The sequence below is a fragment of the Gracilinanus agilis genome, chromosome 6, assembly GCF_016433145.1.
Source record: "Gracilinanus agilis isolate LMUSP501 chromosome 6, AgileGrace, whole genome shotgun sequence".
Classification (NCBI taxonomy): domain Eukaryota; kingdom Metazoa; phylum Chordata; class Mammalia; order Didelphimorphia; family Didelphidae; genus Gracilinanus; species Gracilinanus agilis.
In genome coordinates, this window is record NC_058135.1 from 93,967,987 (window position 1) to 93,992,367 (window position 24,381).

Below are 24,381 nucleotides of genomic sequence, written 5' to 3' on the forward strand. Positions count from 1 at the left end.
CCCCTGAAATCTATCTGTGATCTAGGAGTCTATGTACCCTAAGTTGAGACTTATAGGATTTAGTTGGCAATAAATTCAGTGCATTCCTACTATCTATTCCTCTCCTTACTAGAAGGCCAGTCCAAGGTAAGGTTTCAATTTTAACCCACATTTTAAAATATCAATTATATTCAAGGCACTGTATTAAATACAAAGATTTCAAACAATATTGTTGTTGTCCTCTAGCCCTTTCATTCTTTGGATCAGAGGCAGTCTAGTCTTATCTTCTCAATTTACAGATAAATTAATTGAGGTAAAGGAGAGATTTAAATGATTTCCCAATGATACATAGACAGCAGGTAGTAGAGACAAGAATTAAACCAAATTCCATTGTCTTTTGATTCCAGAGGCTGTGCCTTTTCCATCATACCAAGCTGCCCCCTACAATGACTGATAACATGGATGTAGGCAACTGAGAACATAAGGTAATTTAGAGCATGTGAGGCAGGATTTGAACTAAAGTTGATCCTGACTGCAAGCCTAGCACTCTATCCACTATATCACCTTGCTAGCTCTACAATCATTATAAATATAATTATGAAGGACTTTATATTATACTGTGCTTCCACAGACAATAACTATAACCTATTGAAATGTGGCTTCAATATCAGGAATTCTTTAAAACTATTTCTAACACATACTGGCTGGGTAGCCTTGATCAAATTATTTATTCTCTCACTACCCAGTGCAACTGTACAGCAAAAAATCTCAGAGCAGCAGCTATTCTGAATTGGTAGAAGATGCTTTCTCACCAGGATAGCTCAATATATCCCAAAACAGAAGTTTACTTAAAGAAATTCTATAGAAAATGTACTATATAAAGGATTCTTCACTCAGAATTAAAAGAATAACAAGGCAAGTTTCCCAAATGTTAGTTGTGTAAGCTTGATTTAAATTATTTATCCCCACTGAGCATCAGCTTTCCTTTTTACATAGGGTTAGTATAGTATTTAGAACATAGTAGGCATTTAATAAATGCTATGATTGAAAAGGTTGGGCTAGATTACCTCTAAGGTTCATTCATTTTCTATCATTCTGAGATTCTGTAGACATACAAATTACCAAGACTTTGTGGCAAATATCACATGTCCATTTTCTGAAGTTTCAACAAATTCTTTTTCAACAGCCATTGGCCTTGACTTTACCCTTAAGAGATATTATAGTGTATGCTAGACCACTGCTTAGATTAACCTTAAAAAAAAAGGAGTAAGAAAAACAGCATTTTTACTCACTCAAAATTTCATACCTGAACGCAGAGCATCCTTGTGAATGCTTCCATAATCATGCCAATCCTTTCTTTTCAGACCATCTGTCCAGGTATAGAGCTGCCCATCTCCTAGGCCCAGTGGAAATGTCTGTAGAAAAGGAAAAAAATATTTAGGGCATAAAATGAAGAATTTATGATAAATTATTTATTTGCTGCATTTTTAAATAACACATTTTTCTAATGTGTTAATTCTGTGGAAAGTGGGCCTCCATCATAGTTTTAAACTTAGTGTCTTCCCTCTGAGAATACATCTAATTAGTTATGTATATATTTTGTTTCTTCATAAGTGTTTACATGTTGTTTCTCCCCATTAGACTGTGAGTTTTTTGAGAACAAGGGATATTTATTTTTTACCTTTCTTTGTATTCCTATTTTTATCAGAGTACATGGTACAGAATAGACATTTTATAAGCGCTTGGTGATTCACTATTGCTTTATTATAGTGTATGGATCACCATGTGTTCTCTAAGTTTATACAAAGAAACATTTGCTCTAGCTTTTTCCCACCAGCTTTTGAGCTTGGTCTCGAGATGGACTGGGCATCTGTCACCTAAGGAATAGCCAACATTCTCTGGAAAGGCTGAGCCCAAGGTTGGCCAGAAGGTGATGGATATTTTGGTCAAAGTTATGATCTGTGAGAATGGTTGGAGAACTATCACGAAATTAGTTTGCTGATTTATTGAAAACATGAGAAAAGGAAGACATTGTTTTTTTCCTAAATGAAGACTAGAAGGCCCAAATAACATAAGCAATTCAGATACTAACAATGGCAAAAAGTAACTTTCTGATTGGCTTCATGATTCAGCTCACTCCATACTCCATTCAATCCTTCATTCAACTCTAAAAGTCAGTTTTCTAAAATACCAGCCCAACCTGACACCTCAACTGATAAAATCCTGTGCCTTTCTATCACTTCTGGGATTAAATATAAAATATTCTTTTTGACTTTTTAAGTTCCCTAATAACTTTGCCCCTTTCTACCTTTTAAGTTTTCTTACATTTTACTTCTTTTGTTCACTCTAAATATTCAGTAATACAAGCCTCCTTTATATAAGATAAGATACTATCTATCCAAATTCTATGAATTTCCCCTGGTTGTCCTCTAGGCCTCTCCCTCTGCCTCTGCTTAAATATCACTATCTACAAAAAGCCTTCTCTCATTCCATGCTAGTGCCTTCCCTCTGAAGCTAACTTCAAATCATCTTACAGTTATCTTTTATACCCATAGGTTGACTCTTCCATTAGATTGTGAACTCCTTAATGACTGGCACTCTTTTTTTGGCTTCCCATTCCATTTTTTTTTCACATCCCAATCACTTAGCATGATTTCTGTTATATGCTTCAGTCCTAAATAAATGATTATTGATTTGATAAAGTGAAAACACCTATATATTAAATTAGGTTCTCATGGAAATCATATGTGGAAGACTTCCTGGTTTTGGTGAAAATAAAATTGGAAACTTAGAAAAGATTGTTATTCCATATCCCCAGTTTCAAATGCTGTTTATAGATATTTATGATTATAAAAGTATAATGGATGTGAGGCAGAATCAAGATGGTGGAGGATATTGTGATATTGGAAATTTGGAATGTATGTATTATAATCTATAATGTAAAGTTTAAATTCTTTTGAGAGTAATTTTAGGATAAGAAATTTGCCATCTCCCCAGAATCCAGACAATGAATCTGTTTGGAGAAGGCATATAATTCTTAGATTATCTCTCCTCATTTTATTTTCCATGTTAGTTGTTTTTCCAATGTGATACTTCACATTTTCCTCTATTTTTTCATTCTTTTGACTTTATTTTAGTGTTTCTTGATACCTCATGGAGTCATTAGCTTCCACTTGCCCAATTTTAATTTTTAAGGCATGCTTTCTCCAGTGAGCTCTTATACCTATCTTTCTATTTGGTCAATTCTACTTTGTGAAGACTTTTTTTTTCCTCCTCAATGATACCTCTTTTTCCAAATGGTTAATTCTGCCTTTGAAGAATTTCTTCTCTTCAGTACATTTATATATCTATATCTATGTCTATGTCTATATCTATATCTATATCTATATCTATATATCTCTCTGTATATATTTCCATTTGGCCAATTCTGCTTTTTTAAGGAATTCTCTTCATTAGGTTTTTAGGCAGTTTTACCAATTATATATTCTATTTTTTAAGTTATTAATTTCTTCAGTATTTTAATCTCCTTTTTCCAAGCAATTGACTTTTTTTACCAAGATTTTCCTGTATTATTCTCATTTATTTTACCAATTTTTCTTCAACTTCTATTAGTCAATTTTTAAAATCCTTTTGAGCTCCTTCATTAATCTTTTTGAACATGGTGGCAATTCATATTTTTCTTAATGCTTTCTATATAGAATTGAACATGTTCCCTTCTTCTGAGTTTGTGTTATGGTCTTTCCTGCCACCAAAATACTTTCTATGTTTGGTTTCTTTTTTTGTTGTTGGTTCCTTTTCCAGTTTTTTCTTTTCTTTTAATTATTTTTAAAAAACTGTTTAAGTTGGGGTCTGTAATTGTGGTGAAGGGAGCACTGTTCCAAACTTCACATTCTTTGTGCAGATGCTGGCTCTGAGAATCTATCTGCTTTCAGTTCTTCCAAGTTGGTATGATGTAAAGAGAGGTGTTTAATATTCTTCATGTCCATGCTCTGATCTGCAGGTAACCACAAGTACACTTTCCCACCTTGGAAGTATTTCTAGGATCCCCTGATCCCTTGTGGTTGCAAGTGCCTATGTATGCTATCCCTCTTCCTCTCACTGAGAACATGCTCCAAGATTGCTTCCTGGTTATGCATATGGGCAGAGCAACAAAGTCTTACATCCAGAACTAGTAAAAGACTCCTGTTATATCTTTCTGAGCAGCTGTTTTACTACTTCTCCTACTGTCTATGGTCATAAACTTTGGAAGCCTTTCCTAAGACTTCAGCTCAACAGGGGGAAATAGGATTGAGAGTAATATACTGTTATCATAATTTCACAAATGTTTTACATCTTTCTAATAAAGTCCTCACTTCTCAAACACATAGATAAATGAGTCAAATGTATAAGGATACAAGTAATTGCCCAACTGATAAATGGTCAAAGGATATGAACAGGCAATTCTTAAAGTAGATAAAGATCTCTACAGTCATGCAAAAAAATCCTCTAAATCATTATTAATTAGAGAAATGCAAATTAAAATAACTGAGCTACCACCCAACACTTACCAGATTGGCTATTATGATAGAAAATTAAAATGACAAACTTGTAGGGGATGTGGGGAAACTAAGACACTAATGCACTGTTTGGGGGGAGTTTTAATGATTCAATCATTATTGAGAACAATTCAGATCTAAACCCAAAGGGATATAAGACAGTTCATACCCTTTAACTTGACAATACCATCACTAGGTTTGTACCCAGAGATAAAAAGCTACAAGGAGAAAGACCTATATAAACAAAAATGTTTAAAGTAGCTCTTTTTGTGTGAGGAAAGAATTTTCAGGTGAGGAGATACCCATCAATTGGGAAATGGTTGAATAAGTTGTAATATATAAGCGTAATGGAATACTATTGTGCTACAAGAAATGACAAGTAGAAGGAGCTCAGAAAAAAGAAAAAAAATGGAAACATTTACATAAACTGAATTAGAGTGAAATAATCAGAACTAGGAGAACATTGTACACAGTGACAGGAATACTGTTCAATGAACAACTCTGAATAACTTAGCTAATTTCTGCAATACAATAATCCAAAGCCATCCCAAAGGACTCATAATTAAAAAATGTAATCTGCTTCCGGAGAAAAAGAACTAATAAACTCTGAATCCAGACCATAAAAACCTTTTTTTTTCATTTTATTTCTTAAAATTTTTGTTTCCTTCCGTAAAAGGATTAATATAGACTTGCTTTACATGATTGCACATGTAAAATCTATATGTGACTGCTTACCGTCTCAAGACATGGTGGGGAAGTTGGATAGGTTACAAGGGAGGGAGAGGGAGAATTTGAAACAATGTTCTTTGAAAAATATTAGACATTGTTCTTACATGTAATTGGTGAAAAACTAAAATTTAAATTTAAAAACGAAATAGAAAGAAATAAAAGATAGTCTTTGTGAAACAGTTGTCATTAAAAAATAATTTCCAAAGCCCCAAAGAAATTATCATATATCCATAGGTTTAATACTTAAGGCATCTTTTATGAATAAAAAAGGATAATAAGTGTCATTACCATTAAGATAAAACATACCACAACTATCAGAACCAGAGAAAAAGAAAGCATTCAGGATGAGAAACTCCCAGGACCAATACCTATCAAAGCATCATTACTCTGACTGATACCCTGGCTTCTTTGACCTCACAATATTTACAGAAATATTAATCAAATAATCATTTTCTAGGGAAATAAAGAGGAAGCAAGGAAACAGTTCAGAAAACAGTAAGTTTGGATTCCCATATTAATAAAAGGATCGATGTAAATAATGTCCAGTTAAATTCTCTTCAAATTCTAAACAAATGAACAAAAAAAAGTAAATATAGTCTTGTCAATCACTACAGAACTAACATTGATTTGATACTTTAACTACTGGTTATTATATCTCTGTTCTAAGTTTAGATGTCATTTTAGGCAAGTGCTACCAAAACTGGCTCAAAGCCAGGTTAAATTTCTCTTTGGATATATGTTCATCTGTCTTTCCAAAGGATTATTAATTCACCCTGGATTTCAAAGTTGCAGAATGCTGAGGGATTTCAGCTGGGTTCATATCTGAGCCTCAGTGTACTCATTAGAAAAGTGAAAGGGCTATGTTAAAATAATCTCTAAAGCCTCTCCTGGCTCTAAACAGATGATCATTATCAATTCTATTCTAAGTCAATTCTGTGCAAATTGTGTAATATAGTGGATGAAGGAATAAGTTTGAATAAGAAAATATGATTTCACATCCTGTCTGTGAAATGTTACTACCAATGTGATTTTGGACAAGTTACATAGTTTCATTTGCCTTCAGTTGCCTCTTCTGTAAGGTTTGAGCTTGTGGGTTACTGAAAAACTTTCCAGACCTAACAATATACTACTATGAAAGAAATTAAATACTATACAAACTACATGAAAAAACTAGAGGAAGAATGGACAGTTAGAAATCTCATTGGATTGAGAGCCAGGTCCAGAGACAGGAGGTACCTGGGTTCAAACCTGGCTTCAGATATTTTCTAGCATTTTGCCCCTGAACAAGTCTCTTAACCCCCATTGCCTAGCCCTTAATAGTCTTCTGCTTTGGAACCAATACACAGGTAGTATTGATTCTAAGATGCATAATTAGCATTTGAAGAAAAAAATAAGGGAAGAATAGTTTTTCCAAATTACTTTTATGTTATAAATATGGTCCATTATAATGCCTAATCTAGGAATTCCTAAAAGAGAGAAAGAAAAATACAGACCAATATTTCTAATGAATACTGATGCAAAAATTTTAAATAAAGTACTAGCAAAGAGGTTACAACATTATGTCACAAGCATCATAAACCATGACTGTGTGGGTTTCATATCAAGAATATAAGGATAGAGCAACCAGGAAAACTATCAGTGTTGTTTTACATATAAATAACAAAAAAGAAACAAAGGCATTATCTTAATAGATCCAGAAAAACTTTTGTCAAAATAAAACACCAAATACTTATAAAAATATTAGAAAATATTGGAATAAATGAAGCTTGACTTAAAGTGACAAATCACATCTACCATCAGCAAGCATTATCTGTAATGTGATAAACTAGAGCTCCTCTCAATTAGATCAGGGTGAAGCAAGGATGTCACTACTATTTGCTATTTTACTAGAAATGCTAGCTATAGTAATAGGAACTGAAAAAAGAAATTGAAGGGACTAGAATAGTCGATAAGGGAACAAAGTTATCACTCTTTGCAGATGATATGATGGTATACACAGAGAACCCCAAAGAATCTGCTAAAGTTTAAGGAGGGGAAATGAGTGAGTTTCACCTGAGTTGGGAGGGGAATGAAAAAATTTGGGCGTCCTCTCTTCATAAATTGAAAAGGTTCTGATTATTTAAACCCCTGCATATATTGAATAATAAATTATAATTATATATAATCTAGTTAATATATATATATATATATAATCTAGTTTCCCATGGAAAAATAACAGAATGGAAGACAATATCTGGTGGCAAAAAGATGGAGTCTGGGTTCTCAAATTAGAACCCAGTCTTTCAGATTATCGCATTAAACTAAATGTAAATGTATTTTATATATGATCTTTATTTTCTCTTAACAATATCCTGATTTTGATTAAGGGATAACAGCTAGTCTACTCTCCTATTAATTATATATATATATATATATACATATATATATATGTGTGTGTATATATATATATATATGCCAAATCAAGGAGATTAGATATAAAGGTTAATGCAAAGGGAAAAAATAGACATTATACAGAAAAGCTAGAAGAAGGAAAGTTAAATAGACAATAAAGGGAAGGAAAGGGAAAAAATGAGTTCTTATATTAAATATATAGAAACTCATGTTTTGATTTTTATCAAACTTGTTAGCATAGCTATGTTAATCATTATTTTAACTTTTCAACTGCACATAATACCCATATGTCTGTAAGTACACATTAATAATGACAGTTTGATAAAGACTCTCCATAGGAAGTCATGAACACATGGTCTTCCTTTTACTCCTATATCTGTTTTTTTCTGCCATAGGTGGAGTATTAAAGATGAAACTGACTAGGCAACTATTTGGTACAATGGACAGAACATCAAGCTTCTAATCAGAAAGACCTGAGTTTAAATGTAGTTTCAGACATTTAGTAGTAATATAACTGTGGACAAATTATTTAACCTCTATCTGTCTCAGTTTTGTCAACTGTAAAATGAGGATAATAATAAATAGTACGTGCCTCCCAGAGTTGTTGTGAGCATTGAATGAATTATTATTTGTAAAGCATTTAGCACAGTGCAGGGCACATGGTAGGTGCTTAATAAATGTTTATTTCTTTAACCTTAGCACATAGTTTTTTGAGCTCTGAAAAGGATCCAGTATCTGTAATCCTTACTAGAATTTGCAGAAAGCCAAACCTAAGAGAGGAGCAATGCCCTGGGTGATATTCTTTATTCCACATAGAGTTGGGTTCAAGGCATCAAAGAGTAAATGACTTGTCTTTGGATATGACATGTTCTCAAGTGAAATTGGGGGCATAGCAGAGAAGTTTGTACTTCATTCCTTATTATATTTGCAGAAATGAAGATATAGTATTTGGTTAAATGAAACTAGAGTATTAATCACTAGTTAGAGCCTATTGGGTAGGTATTATGTGGTACTGTCTTGACATAGGAAAGAAAATAGTGAATATAGGTTGGACTAGATAATTTTAGAGAAGAATATTTTACCCACTTGGTGTACCCTAGAGCTTTGAGGGGAAGACATAGGAAGATATTCCTATTGAGGAACCCAATTCATCAGTGAAAATATTAGTGAAGATAGGAAACTAAAGATTATAAAAGATAGACAGAAAACCTAAACCATATACTAATTTTTATTGGTTTTAAGAGGACAAAGCAACCATCCCTAGAAATTATTTTTTATTTAGCATCACAAGGGAGAAATAAAATCTTCCTTATGTGTCAATCTGGGTTCTGCTGCTTCTAGCCATTTTAACAGCAAAGCCACCACTTAATCTTTACCATAATATTCATGGACTAGTTTGTTTGCAATGCAAAGTAATTATTACACTTGCTATTTCTCATCCTCACTTTATATTGTAAAATGTCTATACTTAGGATACACAGAAATACAAAATCTATTAATTTGATTAGCGTTTTTTTTTTCTTTAGTTCATTAAAAATAGTGTATACATCAAACAAAGGTATTGGGTTGGGCAATTTCTGGAGTCTTCTAGCTCTTAAAATCTCTGAAAGTAGGATTCTCCTACCCAGGTGGCACAACGGATATCGGTTCTCTTTGGTAGAAAAAAAAGGCCACCCTCCTTTTCTGTTTTAATAATATGCTAATTCAGTGTCTCAAGGTGGTGAATATGTAGTTTTGGTTAGAGGGACTTATATCTGAGCATCTATAAGAGAAAAATAAAGTAATCCTTAACCCTTATTTACATCTTTACTTTCTACTATTCATTAACTATTTATTCAGTATTAAGTATCAGTAAACTAAGCTGTAATCTATACAAACAAAGCTATAAACTAGACAGGAATACAAAAGTAGCTTTTATCCTCTCCATCCCACCAAACATATCTTCCTACTCATAGAACAGTGACAAAAAGAGGTTGGTTAAAAGCTTTTTCAAATATAACATGGTTTTAGTCATGCGACTAGAATGGTAACATAATATATTATCTTTCTATCTAGGATATGATACGTTATTATTATTCACAAAATAGTATTCTTCTTTTGAATATCATCATACAGATAGACAGACATGTTAAATTTTGGGTTAGGTTAAGGGGGCAAGAAGTTTCCAATAGCTCTCATTCTTTTTCAGCATTATGCCTTTGGGAAATATCTCTGGAGATCAGAATCTTACCCCAAAAGTCATATTCTCTACAGACATACATATATGCTTTTTTCCATTCTCAGTATTCTTTTTGTGATTCCTAAAGGAAAGATTAAAGAGCACTGAAACTTAGCAAGGAATTGAAAAACACATCTCTGGAAATGTTCAAATAAGGAAAGTACACTTAGAGAAAAAAATGAATACTCATGTTAACCTTCAATTTTCTCTATGGTTCTCTCTGCTCTAGGTGTTGGGTCGCATAAACTCACAATTCTCCTGGGTTGTTAGGTCCAGCTTTCACAATACACTGATTTTTTCCCCTTTCTCTGGGGTGGGGGTGATCTTATGCTGTGTATATTGGATTTCATTGTAGCAAATGAAAAAAAATTCTCCATTGCTCTCCAGACTTCAATGATTTTTCATTAATCTAGAATCATTGGACAGTGCCAAAGGGGAGCAATATGGGAAAATGTAACAAATCTGTAGTGGTCAAGGGGAAACAATCTTCTCATATACTTACCTGGCCACCCTGGCTTTTCTCCACGGGAAGAAAAAACACAAAAGCAAACCCAATTACATTTTATTGTGCTTATGGTACTTCCAGGTGTCCTTATTGATCCAACAACATTATTGAACAAATTGTTTGGCTTAGATCCTGAACTGCAGATTTGGAACTATGTGAATTCATTGATTCTCAGACAGTATCAATGTGTAGGAAACAATTGGGTTACATCTTGGCTTAGTCATAATTTCCTATAATCATAAGATCAGCAGAAATTCTCACATGAAAGCTTTAAATGAAGTTATTGGTATTCAGATGATGATCATGAATAACACTCATCATAATAATAGCTAGTATTTTCTTAAAGACACTAAGTCATTAAACTGATAATGGTAATCCAGTTTGTTATGGTAGCACTGGAAAGCCTTTGCTATCAGCTTTCATATAATTAATCTTTTTAAATTGAAAATATACATTTTGTGGTGACAGTACCAACATTTCCTCTGATGGAAATGAAGTTAAACAGTGGTTATTATTGAAACACCAAAAAGGTGGCATAAGAAATGGTCGACCAACCATTTGACTTTACTTATGTTCAAAATGATATTCACTATCAAAAACTGCAATATCTTTTTCCAAACCTTTCCATTCCTTCCAAAACCACTCATAGCTCCCTGTTCCTGTCCTCTCAGCTGAGAACTTTGCTATTATTTCACTGAAAATAACTTAGACAACTTGTAGAGAGATCCTCTTTTCCCTTCCTCCTTAGCCCACATCATTCAAAAGCCTTTGCTCATGATTTCTTCCATTTGCTCTTCCTATCATCTCTACTCTCACTAATCTTCAGTTGCTCCCTATATAATGTTTGCTTCCTTACTATTATCTTCTCTTTTGGGGGCTAAACTCCTTGATTAGATACCTCAGCTTTCTTTTTTTCTCTCTCCTTACTTTTCTACAGTCTGGCTTCTAATTTCATCATTTGACCAAAATTATTCTCTCTAAAGTTAACAACCATCTCTTAATTACTAAATCTAATGGCCTTTTCTCAATTCTTATCCTTATTGGTCTCTATGTGTTCTTTGAAACTACCAGTCTCCTTCTTATTAATACCCTCTTTTCTTTAGGTTTTGTGATACTACTCTCTCTTTATTCTTCGTGAACTTGTTATATTGCTTCTTCATCATCAAGGTCATGAATCACTATTTCCCCAAAGGATTTGTCCTATGTTTTCTTCTCCCTATATACTATTTCTCTTCATGATCACACATCAGCATCCATGGATTTGGTTGTCATCTCTATACAGATAATGCCCAGATCTAATCCTTTCTAACCTCTTTACTAATCTACAGTATTTAATCTCCAAAAATTTTCTGTTATCTCAAAATGGAAGTCCCAAAGGTATCTTAAACTCAACAGGTTTAAATTTATTTTATTATCTTTTCTCTCAATTTCTCCTCTCTTCTTTAATTGCCTTTTATTGTAAAGCGCCACCATCCTTTCTGTAACATTGTTCCTCAACCAAGGTGTCATTTTCAATTCCTTACTTTCTCGCTCTCCTCATATAATTTCTGCTATAAAACCTCCTTCTCTTCTTTGACAGTTCTACCATACTTGTGCATATTTATTACCATAAACTTGGCTTGTTTCAATGGCCTTTTTTCAATAGAATTCCTTGTTTTAAGTCTCTCCCCACTCAAGTCTATTCTTATATTAGGTGTCAAATATCTTTTTAAAGCACAAGTTTGATTAAATCAAACAAACTGTCCCTAATTCAGCAGACTCCCAGGGATTCCTATCACCTGTAGGTTCAAATATAAAGTCCTCCATTTGACCTTCAAAGTCCTTTATATCCTGAATCTCTTCTATCTTCCTCATTGCCATATATTCTGTCATCTTTGATCTTCTTCCCACATTCATTCCAACATTCTATTTACTGATATTGAGAATTTTCAACAATGTCCCCTATGCCTGGAAAGCATAAAATCTGATTTGGTATTCAAAGCCCTTAAGAACAAGACCTCTTTCTATATTTCTAGCCTTTTAAACTTCACTCCTCTCCATGTATCCTTCAATACAGGGACACTACCCTTCTATCTGTTACTTCCACAAAATAGTCCCATTTCCAAACTTCAAGAACTTATACTGGTCTTCTCTTCATGCCTGGAAAGCTCTATTTCATTTCATTCTTTTACCCTGGCTTCCGTGAAGTCCAAGCTATAATATCACCTTCTAAAAGAAGTCTTTCCCAAACTCCTTAATATTTATGCTTTCTCTCTGGTTATTATTTCTCATTTTTCTTCAATATACCTTTTTTTTACCTATTTGATTATTTTTCTTCTCAGCCACTAGATTATGAGCTATTCAATATCAGGGACTGTTGATTTTTCTTTTTGTGTTTCCTTTGTGCTTCATAGTGTTTGGCACATATTATGATGTTAAGAAAAATTTAACTGACTGATTGACTCCTTAAAAAGCTTTAGAAAATATACTTTGTCATTTCCTAAGTAAATGAGAAGAAAATTGAACATATTGACTTTCACATATAGGCATATGAGAGGAATTTCTGTGAACAACAAATGAAAAGCATTGTGAAATAGAAAATGGGTAATAATTAGTACATTAAATTGAAAAGGTTTTGAATAAATAAAATAAATATTGCTAAGATTGGAAGGAAAGCAGAAAATTGGGGGAAAGGTTTTAGAGATGGTGCTTAGAGACAAGTTTCATATCTAATAGATAGATAGATAGATAGATAAACTTTGTTAAATTTATAAGAATAAGAGATATCCCTTAATTGATAAGTTAGCAAAAGGTATAAATAGGCAATTTTTGGATAAAGGAACCAAAACCATATATAGGAATATGTGCTCTAAATCATTACTGATTAGAGAAATACAGACCATTTTGTAAGCAATTTGAATTATGAAACCAACCAGGTATCCCAAAGTGTAAATGATTGGCAAAGAGCACTTATCCTCTTTATATTTCACTAAATTATACTTTTTTTCCCTTCTGCACTTCCTTTTGGCCCTGTCTCTGTTTTTCTGGTGTTCAAAACCATGCCTTCTTTAGTAATTGTTCCTCAGGTGTCAAACTATGACTTTGTAATTTCTTACAAATTGTTTACAGAAGCAGAACTGTTATCAAAGATCATGAAAATCAATAGACATGCAGTGATCTCTGTCATATTCCAATAGCATACTTTTTACACATTCATATTTATTTATATATAATACCATGCAGTTCTAACACCTTGGATCAAAATATGAAGACTCTATTCTTCCCATATGCTTTATTCCTTTGATTTCTCAGCTCATTGTAACTATCATTCATTTCTGAATTGGACTTCCACCTGGAGATTTGGGAGGACAATATCTATACCTAAAGATGCAAAGCTGCTCTCCGTAGGGTGGATGCTGTCAGATCTAGGAACACAGTGTATCAGAGTTAAAGTTGCCTGAGAATGAAATATAAAGGATAAAGGAGGCAGCTTATTATGTGGAAGAAAGAATGCTATTTGGATTCAGAATACCTAGGTTCAAATTCCATCTTCAGCACTTACTGTCCCTGTAACCTCAGAAAATTTAAAACTCACCTAAGCTTCTTTTTCTTTTTTCATTGTAAAATGAAACATTGAACAAATGTCTTCTGATGGTTCCTTCCATCATTGTAGTTATGGTCTTAAGTAGAATGTTTCTTTGACTAAGTGAACTGCCACTGACAAGGTCAAAACTAGAAACACTGCTTTACATATGTCTAAAAAACTTGTAGCATGTTCCTCTCCCTCTCACTCATACCCCCATTTGCAGTTACTTTCACACAGGGCAAATCGGCTGGTTTTTAGACTGCTCCTTCTCTGAAAGGAGTTTATAGAACATTAGGCATTCATGTAAAAATTACCAGTGTAGACTACCTATTTTTACCCACTTTCAGCCTCATTTCCAATAAACTTCATAGCCATTCTTTCTCATGTACTATTGACCTTATAGAATGTGGAATCAGAAAACTTAGGCTCTGTTCATAAATTCCATTTCTACAATTTTGTGTTTGTCTGTGCTTGAGGCAACATGAGGTGAAAGGATAAACACTGAACTTGAATCAGGAACCTAAATTTGAATATGAACACTGCCATTTTCTAGATTTGGACAAGTTGTTTTTTTTCATATTGTTACCATTTGCCAATTCTGGAAGCCAACACACATTTATGTGCCTTGCAGGCACTGTCTAACGGATAATCTTTAAATGCCCTTCTAATATTCTACTACCTTGCTCCTGGAAGGACACTCTTAAATAATAATCTTATTTCTCTATTATAGTAGCCTCTTTCTTAAAATCAATTGTGAGAGTATAAAGCCAGGAATTCTTAGTTTGAAGCAATAACCATCTCTGGCATTATTACTCAAGAGAATACAATGCCCAGTGCCATTTATTTGTGTTGATTCTTATTTTGAGAGTCCTTTACTGGTTGAATATGTCTCTTAAAGTATTAGAATGATGTGACATTTCAATGTACTACTGATATTGCTTCTATCTTGAGCATAGAAATGACAGTTGTTGAGCAGATTGAAAATATTAACAACAAAAAAAAGATTTGGAAAAGAAACCACATAACAATCAGAAGTTTTCCATCAAAAATGTTCCTGCTTCAGGTGCTTTATCATGAATGCAGAGGTTCTTAAGTGACTGAGAAGATATTGTTTAAAGAGAAATGCCCATTCATTTTGTTGCTTTTTAATGCAAAACATTCTCCATCAGAGGCATTATTTGCTTACAGAATTCCAAAGGAAAAGAAAGATAAATAAAACTTCCCTTAAATAGCAAATGAGCAAATCATAAATTGTCCGGCCTTGACAAGCCCAAGATAGAGTAAATAAAAATCTACATCTAAAATGGGTCTCAGGCTGATATTCTAATAGTTAATAAATTCAAATACTAGTAGAGATGTTTTACAAACTTTTAATTTAGAGCATCAGTCTGACAACAAGATGTGAACATGGAAGACAAGAGGTCAGTGAATTATATTGGTATCCATAATACAGAATGGAAATAATGGTTTACTAAAAGGAAAACAAGCTGGGTAATTAGATTGAGAATTTCAGATTAAACAATAGTAGTTCAAAACCAAGATCACTTTCTTCACTGAACTGCATTTTGCAGAAGTTGGTTTGCTTTTACATCATGAGTAGAATTTATAAGTTTGTTGATCTTCTCAAAAAAACAAATTAAACCAAAAAATAAAACTGGATAGCATATAATAAGTTTGATTTTCCTCATACAGGTTTAATGAAATGCAGAAAAAAGTATTTCATTCTAGGACACAATTTGGGAAATCTATCCAAAAAGATGAATAGCTGATAGTAATGAAAATTACCACATTCTTTCACATGTTCAAGAATATAAATGAAATAAAGCATTAATCTTTTTTTTTTAAACCCTTACCTTCTGTCTTGGAGTCAATACTTGTATGGGCTCCAAGGCAGAAGAGTGGTAAGGGTAGGCAATGGGGGTCAAGTGACTTGCCCAGGGTCACACAGCTGGGAAGTGTCTGAGGCCATATTTGAACCTAGGACCTCCCATCTCTAGGCTTGGCTCTCAATCCACTGAGCTACCCAGCTGACCCCTAAAGCATTAATCTTTGATGCACATTGAGTTGTACAATTTTATCTTTTTTTTTCTTTTTTTTGCTTTATGAGTAGACAGATCTCTTAGTCACACTAGTTTTATCTGGAATATTGCATTTTCTTATTCCAAGAAGTCAGTACTAATCTAATCTCCTATCTTGACTCTTCCCAAATTCTTTAAAATTTTAGTTTCCTCCATCTTCAATAGTTAAGCAATTCAGAAAAGCAAAATGATACAACTCATTGATATGGTTACCTATTATTACTTCTAATTTCATTTTAAGATTTTGAATTTTTAAAAAGACAGTACTCATACACACTACTAGGTCTATATTCCAAAGAGATTTTTAAAAAGGAAAAAGGACCTATTTTTAGAAAAAAAGATTTATTGCAGTTCTTTTTGCGGTGGCAAAGAATTGGAAATCAAGGGGATGTCTATCAAATGGGGAATGGATACACAAGTTGTTGTATATTATTGTAAAGAAATTCTATCGTGCTATAAGAAATGATGAGCAAGATGATTTTGGAAAAACTTTGAAAAACTTACATCAACTAATATGAAATGAAATAAGCAGAACTATAAGAACACTGTATACGGTGATAGCAATATTATTTTGATGAACAACTATGAATGACTGCGTTATTCTCAGCAATACAATGAACCAAGACAATCCCAGAGGTTCATGATAAAAAATGCCATAGACCTTTAAAAAAAGATTCTGAATGCAAACCAAAACATACTATATTTCACATTCTTGCTTTTTTTTCAATATCTATCCCACAAAATGACTAAAATGGAAAAAAAGATTTTATATAATTGCAAATGTAAAATCTATATCAGATTGCTTACTGCCTTAGGAAGTAAGGGAGGCAGGGAGAATGGAAAGAAGGGAGAGAATTTGGAACTGAACCTTTTTTTAAAAAGAATGCTAAAATTATTTTCATGTGCAATTAGGGAAAAAATGAAATACTATCAAAATGTTCTTCTGGGTGACATTTAGGTGGCTAAGTTGATTGTGAACCAGGCCTAAAAATGGGAAGCCCATGGTTCAAATCTGACCTCAGATACTGTGTGACCCTGAGAGAGTTACTTAACCCCAAATCCTAGCCCTTACCACTCTTCTGCCTTGGAACCAATACACAGTATTGATTATAAGACAGAAGGTAAGGGTTTTAAAACAGAGTTTCTCTGGGAAAAGATACTGCTGTCTATTCAGTAAACCATAATTGGATAATAAATACCTAAATTAAAACTGATGATATGATTCCTATATCTTTCTCCTTCTCCTCCTCTTTCTCTTCCCTTCCCCATGTTACTAGGAAAGAAGTGTAGCAGGTCCAGACTCAATGCTGGTCATTAAGAAAGCTTTAATCTATTATGTTTTTGACCTGATCTATTAGCTTGTGCTTATATAATTTATATCTAAAATGGATTTCAGACCGAGACCCTTATAGCTATTAAGTTCAAATGCTAGCAGAATCCACATCCAACAGCCTCAACCTTCCCCAGTGACTAAGATGACAAACATGGGTCACTATGCTTGCTAGTCACTATAATAACAAAGCTGACTAGGAAAGTAAACTGCTATTTCCAAAATTTTATTTTTTCTCTATCATCTAATCACTTTCTAGGAGATTCCAGTCCCTGAAAGCCCTCTGCATAGCTGCTTTACAAATGATCATTATTATTTTGCAGGAGCTGCAAATACAGTTGAGCATTTGGAAAATAACTGGACTTTTTTGGTTTTAATTGTGATTTTGTAATATCAGATATATCTGCTGCTGGTATCTATTTATCTCGTGACTTCTGAGAGCCATTGTCAAAGTTTTTTAGCATAATAAATGATGTAAATTACAATGCAGCAACAAATAACAGGGAAAGATAGTGTTGGATATGTGTTTTGGGGTCTGTTTTGCATTTAGATGATGATAGACTCTTCACTTTAATTATTTTTATTTACTTGTCTTGATATCATTTACAATTCTAATATTCCAGAGAGCTTTCTTATACAGCAAGCTTGGAAACAGAAATCTGCTTCCTAAAATTAATCTGCTAGAAGAACACACAATACAATAAAAATACAACAAAAAATTAAAGAGAAAACTGTAGTCATTCTTCATTATGCCTACACAAATAAATCTGGCATCCCAAGCATTAGGCTTAATTCAAATTCTTGAGTTTTTGACATTGAGGCAGAAAAAAAGTCATACATGTCTCATTTCAATTGTCAGTTTAAAAAGATAAGACTGATTTCATTGGTTGATCTGTTTCCTTTTCCCCATACTCATTTTTCTCCTTTAAGACCAAGATTTCTCTGTCTGTCTGTCTCTCTCTCCATCCATCTGTCCATCTGTTCATCTGTCCATCTCTCTCCATATATATGGAAATATATATGTATATATATATGCATGTATGTATGTATGTATATCTGTCTCGAAGCCCCAAATTGTTTTTAGATCTTCTGTTATGTCCCTACTCTTAGAAGAAATTAAGCACAATGACCTTGGAAGTCACTTTGGAACAGAGGCACTCAGAATGTCTAATTCCACTAATGAGTCCTGTTAGGTGGCTGAACACTGGGCCCCTTTAGGAGGGGATTAAAGTTAATGACAGTTACTGTGTATGCCCACAGCACAGTGCCATTTCTGTGCTGGCAGCCAGAAGCAAAGAGCTTCTGGAATGCTCTTATATTTCACAGACAAGCTTAGTAAAAAGGAATATAGAATTTTTGAGGGATTTTGTGTTTATCAAAATATATCAGAAATCAAATACTTCCCTGAGTATTCGTCCTTACATATATGACTTTTTTTATATTAATTTACTAAGATTTTAAAAGTTAAAAATCATTCCCCCTTTAATTGGAAGATATTTCTTTTTTCCTATTAATGATTCTTATCTTATGCAAATATCAGAAAATTCTGTGACTTAGAGCCTCAATAAGAGAGAGAAACAGATTTTTTGTTCAATCAAATAGCAAGAATTTACCAAACTCTTCCTGTGTGTGGAGCACTATGTAGGCACTGGGGGGTACATATACAAAGAGTGAAACAATTCCTATTCTGAATGAGCTTTGATTCCAACAGGAGAGTCACCAAATACATATAAAATATATGCAACATAAATATGAAGTTTATAAATACAAATGTATACAAAGCAATTAAATTCATGGTAATTTGAGAGAGGGAGATAGCAGTTGTAGAAATCACAGAGGGAAAGAATAGAGATTTGGAGTCAGTACTTGGGTTCAAGTTTCTGGTCTTCTGCTTACTGCTTCTGTGACGTTAGACAAGTCGCTTAGCTGATTTGTCTCCATCCATAAAATAAGAATTCACATTAAATAGCTCTAAGAGTGATTTCTTAATCTATGAGCCTGTTGAAACTCTCTGGCAGCAATTTCCTCATTTGCAAAATGAGGCATTTGGACTAGATGATCTCTAAGATTTCTTCTAGGTCAAAATCTATGAAATTATCAAATGAATGAATAAGGTCATATTTCCTCCCAACAACCAGCCACATACTGGTAATTTTTAACCACTTACCATACTGAACAACAACAACGACAACAACAAGCTTACAATATGCCATGCATTATTCTAAATCAATCGTTTGCACTTATTATCTCATTTGATCATTATAATAACTCTGATAGTTAGCTGATATTGTGATTACAGATAAAGAAACTGAAGCAAAAAAAAAGGTTTAAGTAACTTACACAGCAGCACAAAGCTGGTTAGTGTCTGAGGCCAGAACTGAACTTGGGTCTTCCTGATTCCAGGCCAAGGTGCCGAAGACACATTTTAAAATTCAATCTACTTTCTTGACATTTCCTACTTCCCTTTAAGTCTAGACAATCATCAAAACAATAAATCAAACCAAGATTAGTAGTCTTTGCTGATTTCCAAGGTTTAAGTGCTCACGCTGACAATTTAACAAGCAATTGTCTAGTCTGAGTTGACTATAGCATATCCCTATAAACCCTACTTAGCTAGAAAGCTGCCTAGAGTCCATAAAGGTGAAGTGACTTACCCAGGGTCATACAGATTTTAGGCATCAGGGAGTTGGGTTCCTTAATTGGAAGCTCAACATTATACCCACTTCTCAACACTGCTTCTCCAAATTTTAATCATATTTTGAATAAAGATATGTTTTTATTCTGACCACTCCCTTCTGTAATCAAATTATATGCCAAGTAAGATTGGCATTATAAACTAAAGATAGGTAGTATTTCTTTTATTTTCATTTTTACAATGAATCTTAAAATTCCTAGGTAAAAGATTGGCTTACTTAATACCTCAACCACAAAACATTTAAATACTGACCCATTTGTCCCCAGAAAACAAAAAGCAAAAGTTCTTCTTGGACCCTTCCTTGATCTCATCCTATAGTAACCAGCTATCATTCAAAGCAATTCCATAGGGAAAACTTAGTGCATAGAGAGCCAGGCATGAAAATGAGATGTCCTGGGTCTAAACCTGACTTCAAACATTTCCTAGCTTTGTGAACATGGGCAAGTTACCTAAACCCAATTGCCTTGTCCTTACAACTCTTCTGCTTTGGAACTAATATTATTGATTCTAAGACAGAGAGTAAGGTTGTTGTTTTTTTTAAAAGTAATTCCACAAAATGACTAAGATATAATGAAGAAGGTAAATATATAAATGTTGAAAAATATTTCAGTAGAAATTACAATTCTGTAAGGAAACGAATTGAAAATTATTTCATGTCTGTCTTCTCCATATTTGTGCTCTGGCATCAGCTGGATGAAGTTTCTATCAGACTCTTTCACATATTTGATGGCCCCTGCACAATTCTTATACAGACTTTTCTAGATTCTTATTTCATTCTCCATATTGCTAAGGGTCATTCAAATGAAAGCTCTTCTTACTAGAGACAGAATAGGACACTCCATTGCTTGTTCACCTGACTGGAAGAAAACTGAACTCGTAGCTATTCTATGACACAATGTTGTCTGGTATCTTAAGATTCATTTTGCCCTGGCAAAGGGAGAATCACCATGAAGAAAATAGTGAAACCTCATCAGTTACGTGATATTTTTCTCACTCACAGCCCTAACTACCATGGAGTAAATAGAAATTTTTTCTGTTATAATTCTTTCCATAATTCCTTCCCTTGATCATCCTTTGAGTTGTGCCTTGACCCATTTTGCCCTTTTTGTATGGGAAAACAGCATCTAGGACTGCCACTCCCAGGATAACATTTTTAGAGTTTCCTACTGGAACATACCTTGTCCTCTCAATTTGCAAAATCTGCATAATCAGATGACATTATCTTGGAGATATGCTGATCTCCCATGAAGATGATACTTGGTTGTAACTTCTGGGAGCAGAACCAAGATGGCCAAGTATAGTAAGTAGTGAGCCAAGATCTCCTAACATTCTCTTACAAACATTTTTTTTTGGTTTTTACTTTCAGATTATATGTTGATATCCTTTTTCAATAATTGTTTTCTGAAAAATGATTTTAAAATAATGCCTCCAATAAAATTCTGTAAAGCTAATAAAATGTCAGGATGAGACATTCTTTCCATCCGATACCACTTAAAATGCTGGAAAGAAGAATCTATGACATGAGGTAGAGGTCCATGTAAATATAATACTTATGGTGGGACTAAGTGATGCTGATAGAGCAACAGCTTTGGGATCTTTCAAGTCAGAGTAAATAAGGGGATCTGGCAATTAGTCTGAAAGAGACCTGTGTACTAGCATTGGTTGTAAGACAAGAGTCTCTTGGGCAACTCTATTGACTATATTATATATTTGAGTCACAGTTCAAGGGAAGAGAGGACCACTTTTGATCAAGAGGGCACAGTGGCCCAGAGGAATAGCAGTTTGTTTGTTTTTTTTTTACTTTTACTTTTAGTAGTGAGGGATCAGGGACCTTGAAGAACAATATCTATCTTCAAGTTACAACTAAAATCGTAGATTTTACATGAAGACTCTTGTCAATTTTGTTGTTAGCATTTTCCTTCTGAAATTGTCCCCAATTTATTTTGTCTCTATCTTGTTTGTACAGTCATTTGGATATTGTCTCCCCTATTAGATTTTGAATTTTTGATTATATGTCTTATCAGAGTATCTGGAATATGGTAGGCACCTGATAATGTTTGTTGATTTATTATATATACTTACTCAGTTCTTGCCAGGTGATCCAAGCTAGTAAACAAACCAACAAAAGTAGTGGCAACAACTAGCATTTTGTTATAAATTTCAATCATCTGATAAAATTTGCTTTCCTATAGTATCTTCAAGTCATTTTCAAGGATTATTTTCTAGTTGTTCCTACTGGTTACAAAGTAAGATTTTCTAAGTCATCTTCCTTTTTTCATTGCCTAATAAAATGAGCAATATATTTTATTAAGTGATGTAAATAGCTGGGCTCGCTTATGACTCTAAAAGTCTAAAGAATATTTGTACACATGGTGCTCCTGTGTAACCTTTAACCATGCCAAAATATGGTACAGATGTGTGATTTCAATGTTTTAGAGAAGTCTCAGTATTAATACTTCTTCTACTAATTCTGATATGCAGTTTGTATGTGACATAATTTTAGAGAATTACCTAAGTCCCTAGAAAATTAAATGACCTGCCTGTGGTGACAACCATTCCAAACTAAGGTAATGAAAATGCTTTAATCCACTGTCAGGTTATTTTTCCTAACGAATGTATTGTGACATCCTTTTTCTTCTGCTAGGTTGGCATCATGTAATGAGAGTCAGAGAAGTTACCAGTTTTCCCAGATTACATTATACTATATACATTACTATAAGTATTCATTAAAACATGTATAATCAGAGGATTACATATCCTCGAAGTGTATAATAATAGTATATGTTCTCTGTAAGTAAAGCACATTCTTCAAAGATGAGCACTTTGAATCATATGGTAGAGACAGTACTCAAAAAGATTTTTTTTTTAAATTAAGCTATAAGCTGTCATGCTTTTCTTTTGGTTTGGTATTTATGTTACTACACAGATGTAGCACTCTGGGCAAAAAATGAAAGAAAACAATATTGGATTACCTATCATAGAGTGCCAGAAGCTACCACATTTGCATATGCATAACCATATAATTTCCAATGGCAGTAGGTACTTTTGTGATGATTTAGGACACAATGGTTCATTCTCACAAATGCTAAGCAATTTCCTGTATCATTTATTTGTTTGTTGCATTCCCCAATTTACTCTTCACTGGTGCTGACATTTGCATTAGTAGAAATAATTAGCCTGGAACATCAAAAGAGGCCATCATTTGATTTACAGAGAGACATCAAAGTGATTCAAGGTTATCTAATTTTTTATATACATAATTGAAATCAATGTGCATCCATGAACATCTCCTATTACCTAATATAAATTAAATATAATTAAACTAAAGCTTTTTAACAACTTGGGGAAATTTTCAGGTTTCAGATGGATTTTATTATGTTTATTGCAACACATATTAGTGTAACATCAATATAATTGATCACATTTCAAGCAGGCATTCAATTAAGCCCAACAGCATCTCAAGTATATTGAATTGACACATTAGTCTGAATTATTGGTATTTTTCAAAGACATTAACATTGTGAACAAATAGCTAGCAGTAACTTCTCCTAAAATCTCTTGCTGCCCTTTTGGATTTAAAGTCATTTTATCTCTCTGGATCTCAATTTCTTCATCTGTAAAAATGAAGGATGATGTCTAAGATCTATTGATGATTAAGTTCCAGTCTAATATTCTATGACATTCTGAAATAAAGGAAGAGCTAGAGGACAATTTTCCAGAAATTAAAATAATATCTATTTCTTTGTAAGAGATATAAATCCACTCCTTTATGGCAATTCTTGTTTCCTAATATTTATCCATTAATAAAAAAATATTGTTTTGATTCTTCTATTCAGATGAAAGATCTTTACCTTTAATAATGAGAGATGAGGAATATTTTTATCAAAAGTGATAACATAATGGCAAGAGTATTGGATCTGGGTTTAAAAGGAATTGGAGACATGGGGTAAAACTCTGTCTCTCTCTGTCCTTTATTCCCTTTGTCTATTGAAGACCAAATTCAAGACTCTTAAAAGTCATTCATGGACTGTGTGACTCTGGGCAAGTCACTTGACCCCCATTGCCTAGCCCTTACCACTCTTCTGCCTTGGAGCCAATACACAGTATTGACTCCAAGATGGAAGGCAAGGGTTTAAAAAAAAAAAAAAAGTCCTTCATGGAAAGCAGGAAAAAGAATGAGGCAAAGAGAAACAGAGGAATTGAGGAAAAGAGGGAGAGGAAGATAAGACAGGGAAGTGGTCAGGAAAGATACCCAGATGGAGAGAAAGAAAAAGAGAGAGAATACATCTTTATTCTGTTGTTGCTGTGAAGACTGTTATAACAGAGTCTTTGCTACTTGCTTGTTTGGGTCAGCAT

The 24,381-nt window shown here is 33.5% G+C and overlaps 1 protein-coding gene across 1 annotated transcript in view; it reads right to left on the reverse strand.

Annotated features, from left to right (window-relative positions):
* The window catches only part of GALNTL6 (polypeptide N-acetylgalactosaminyltransferase like 6), a 1,524,971-nt gene that overhangs the window by 989,243 nt on the left and 511,347 nt on the right, over positions 1-24,381 (reverse strand). The window contains exon 2 of the mRNA XM_044680037.1: positions 1,286-1,394. Coding sequence (XP_044535972.1) covers positions 1,286-1,394 — 109 coding nt within the window. The remainder of the gene's footprint in view (positions 1-1,285; positions 1,395-24,381) is intronic.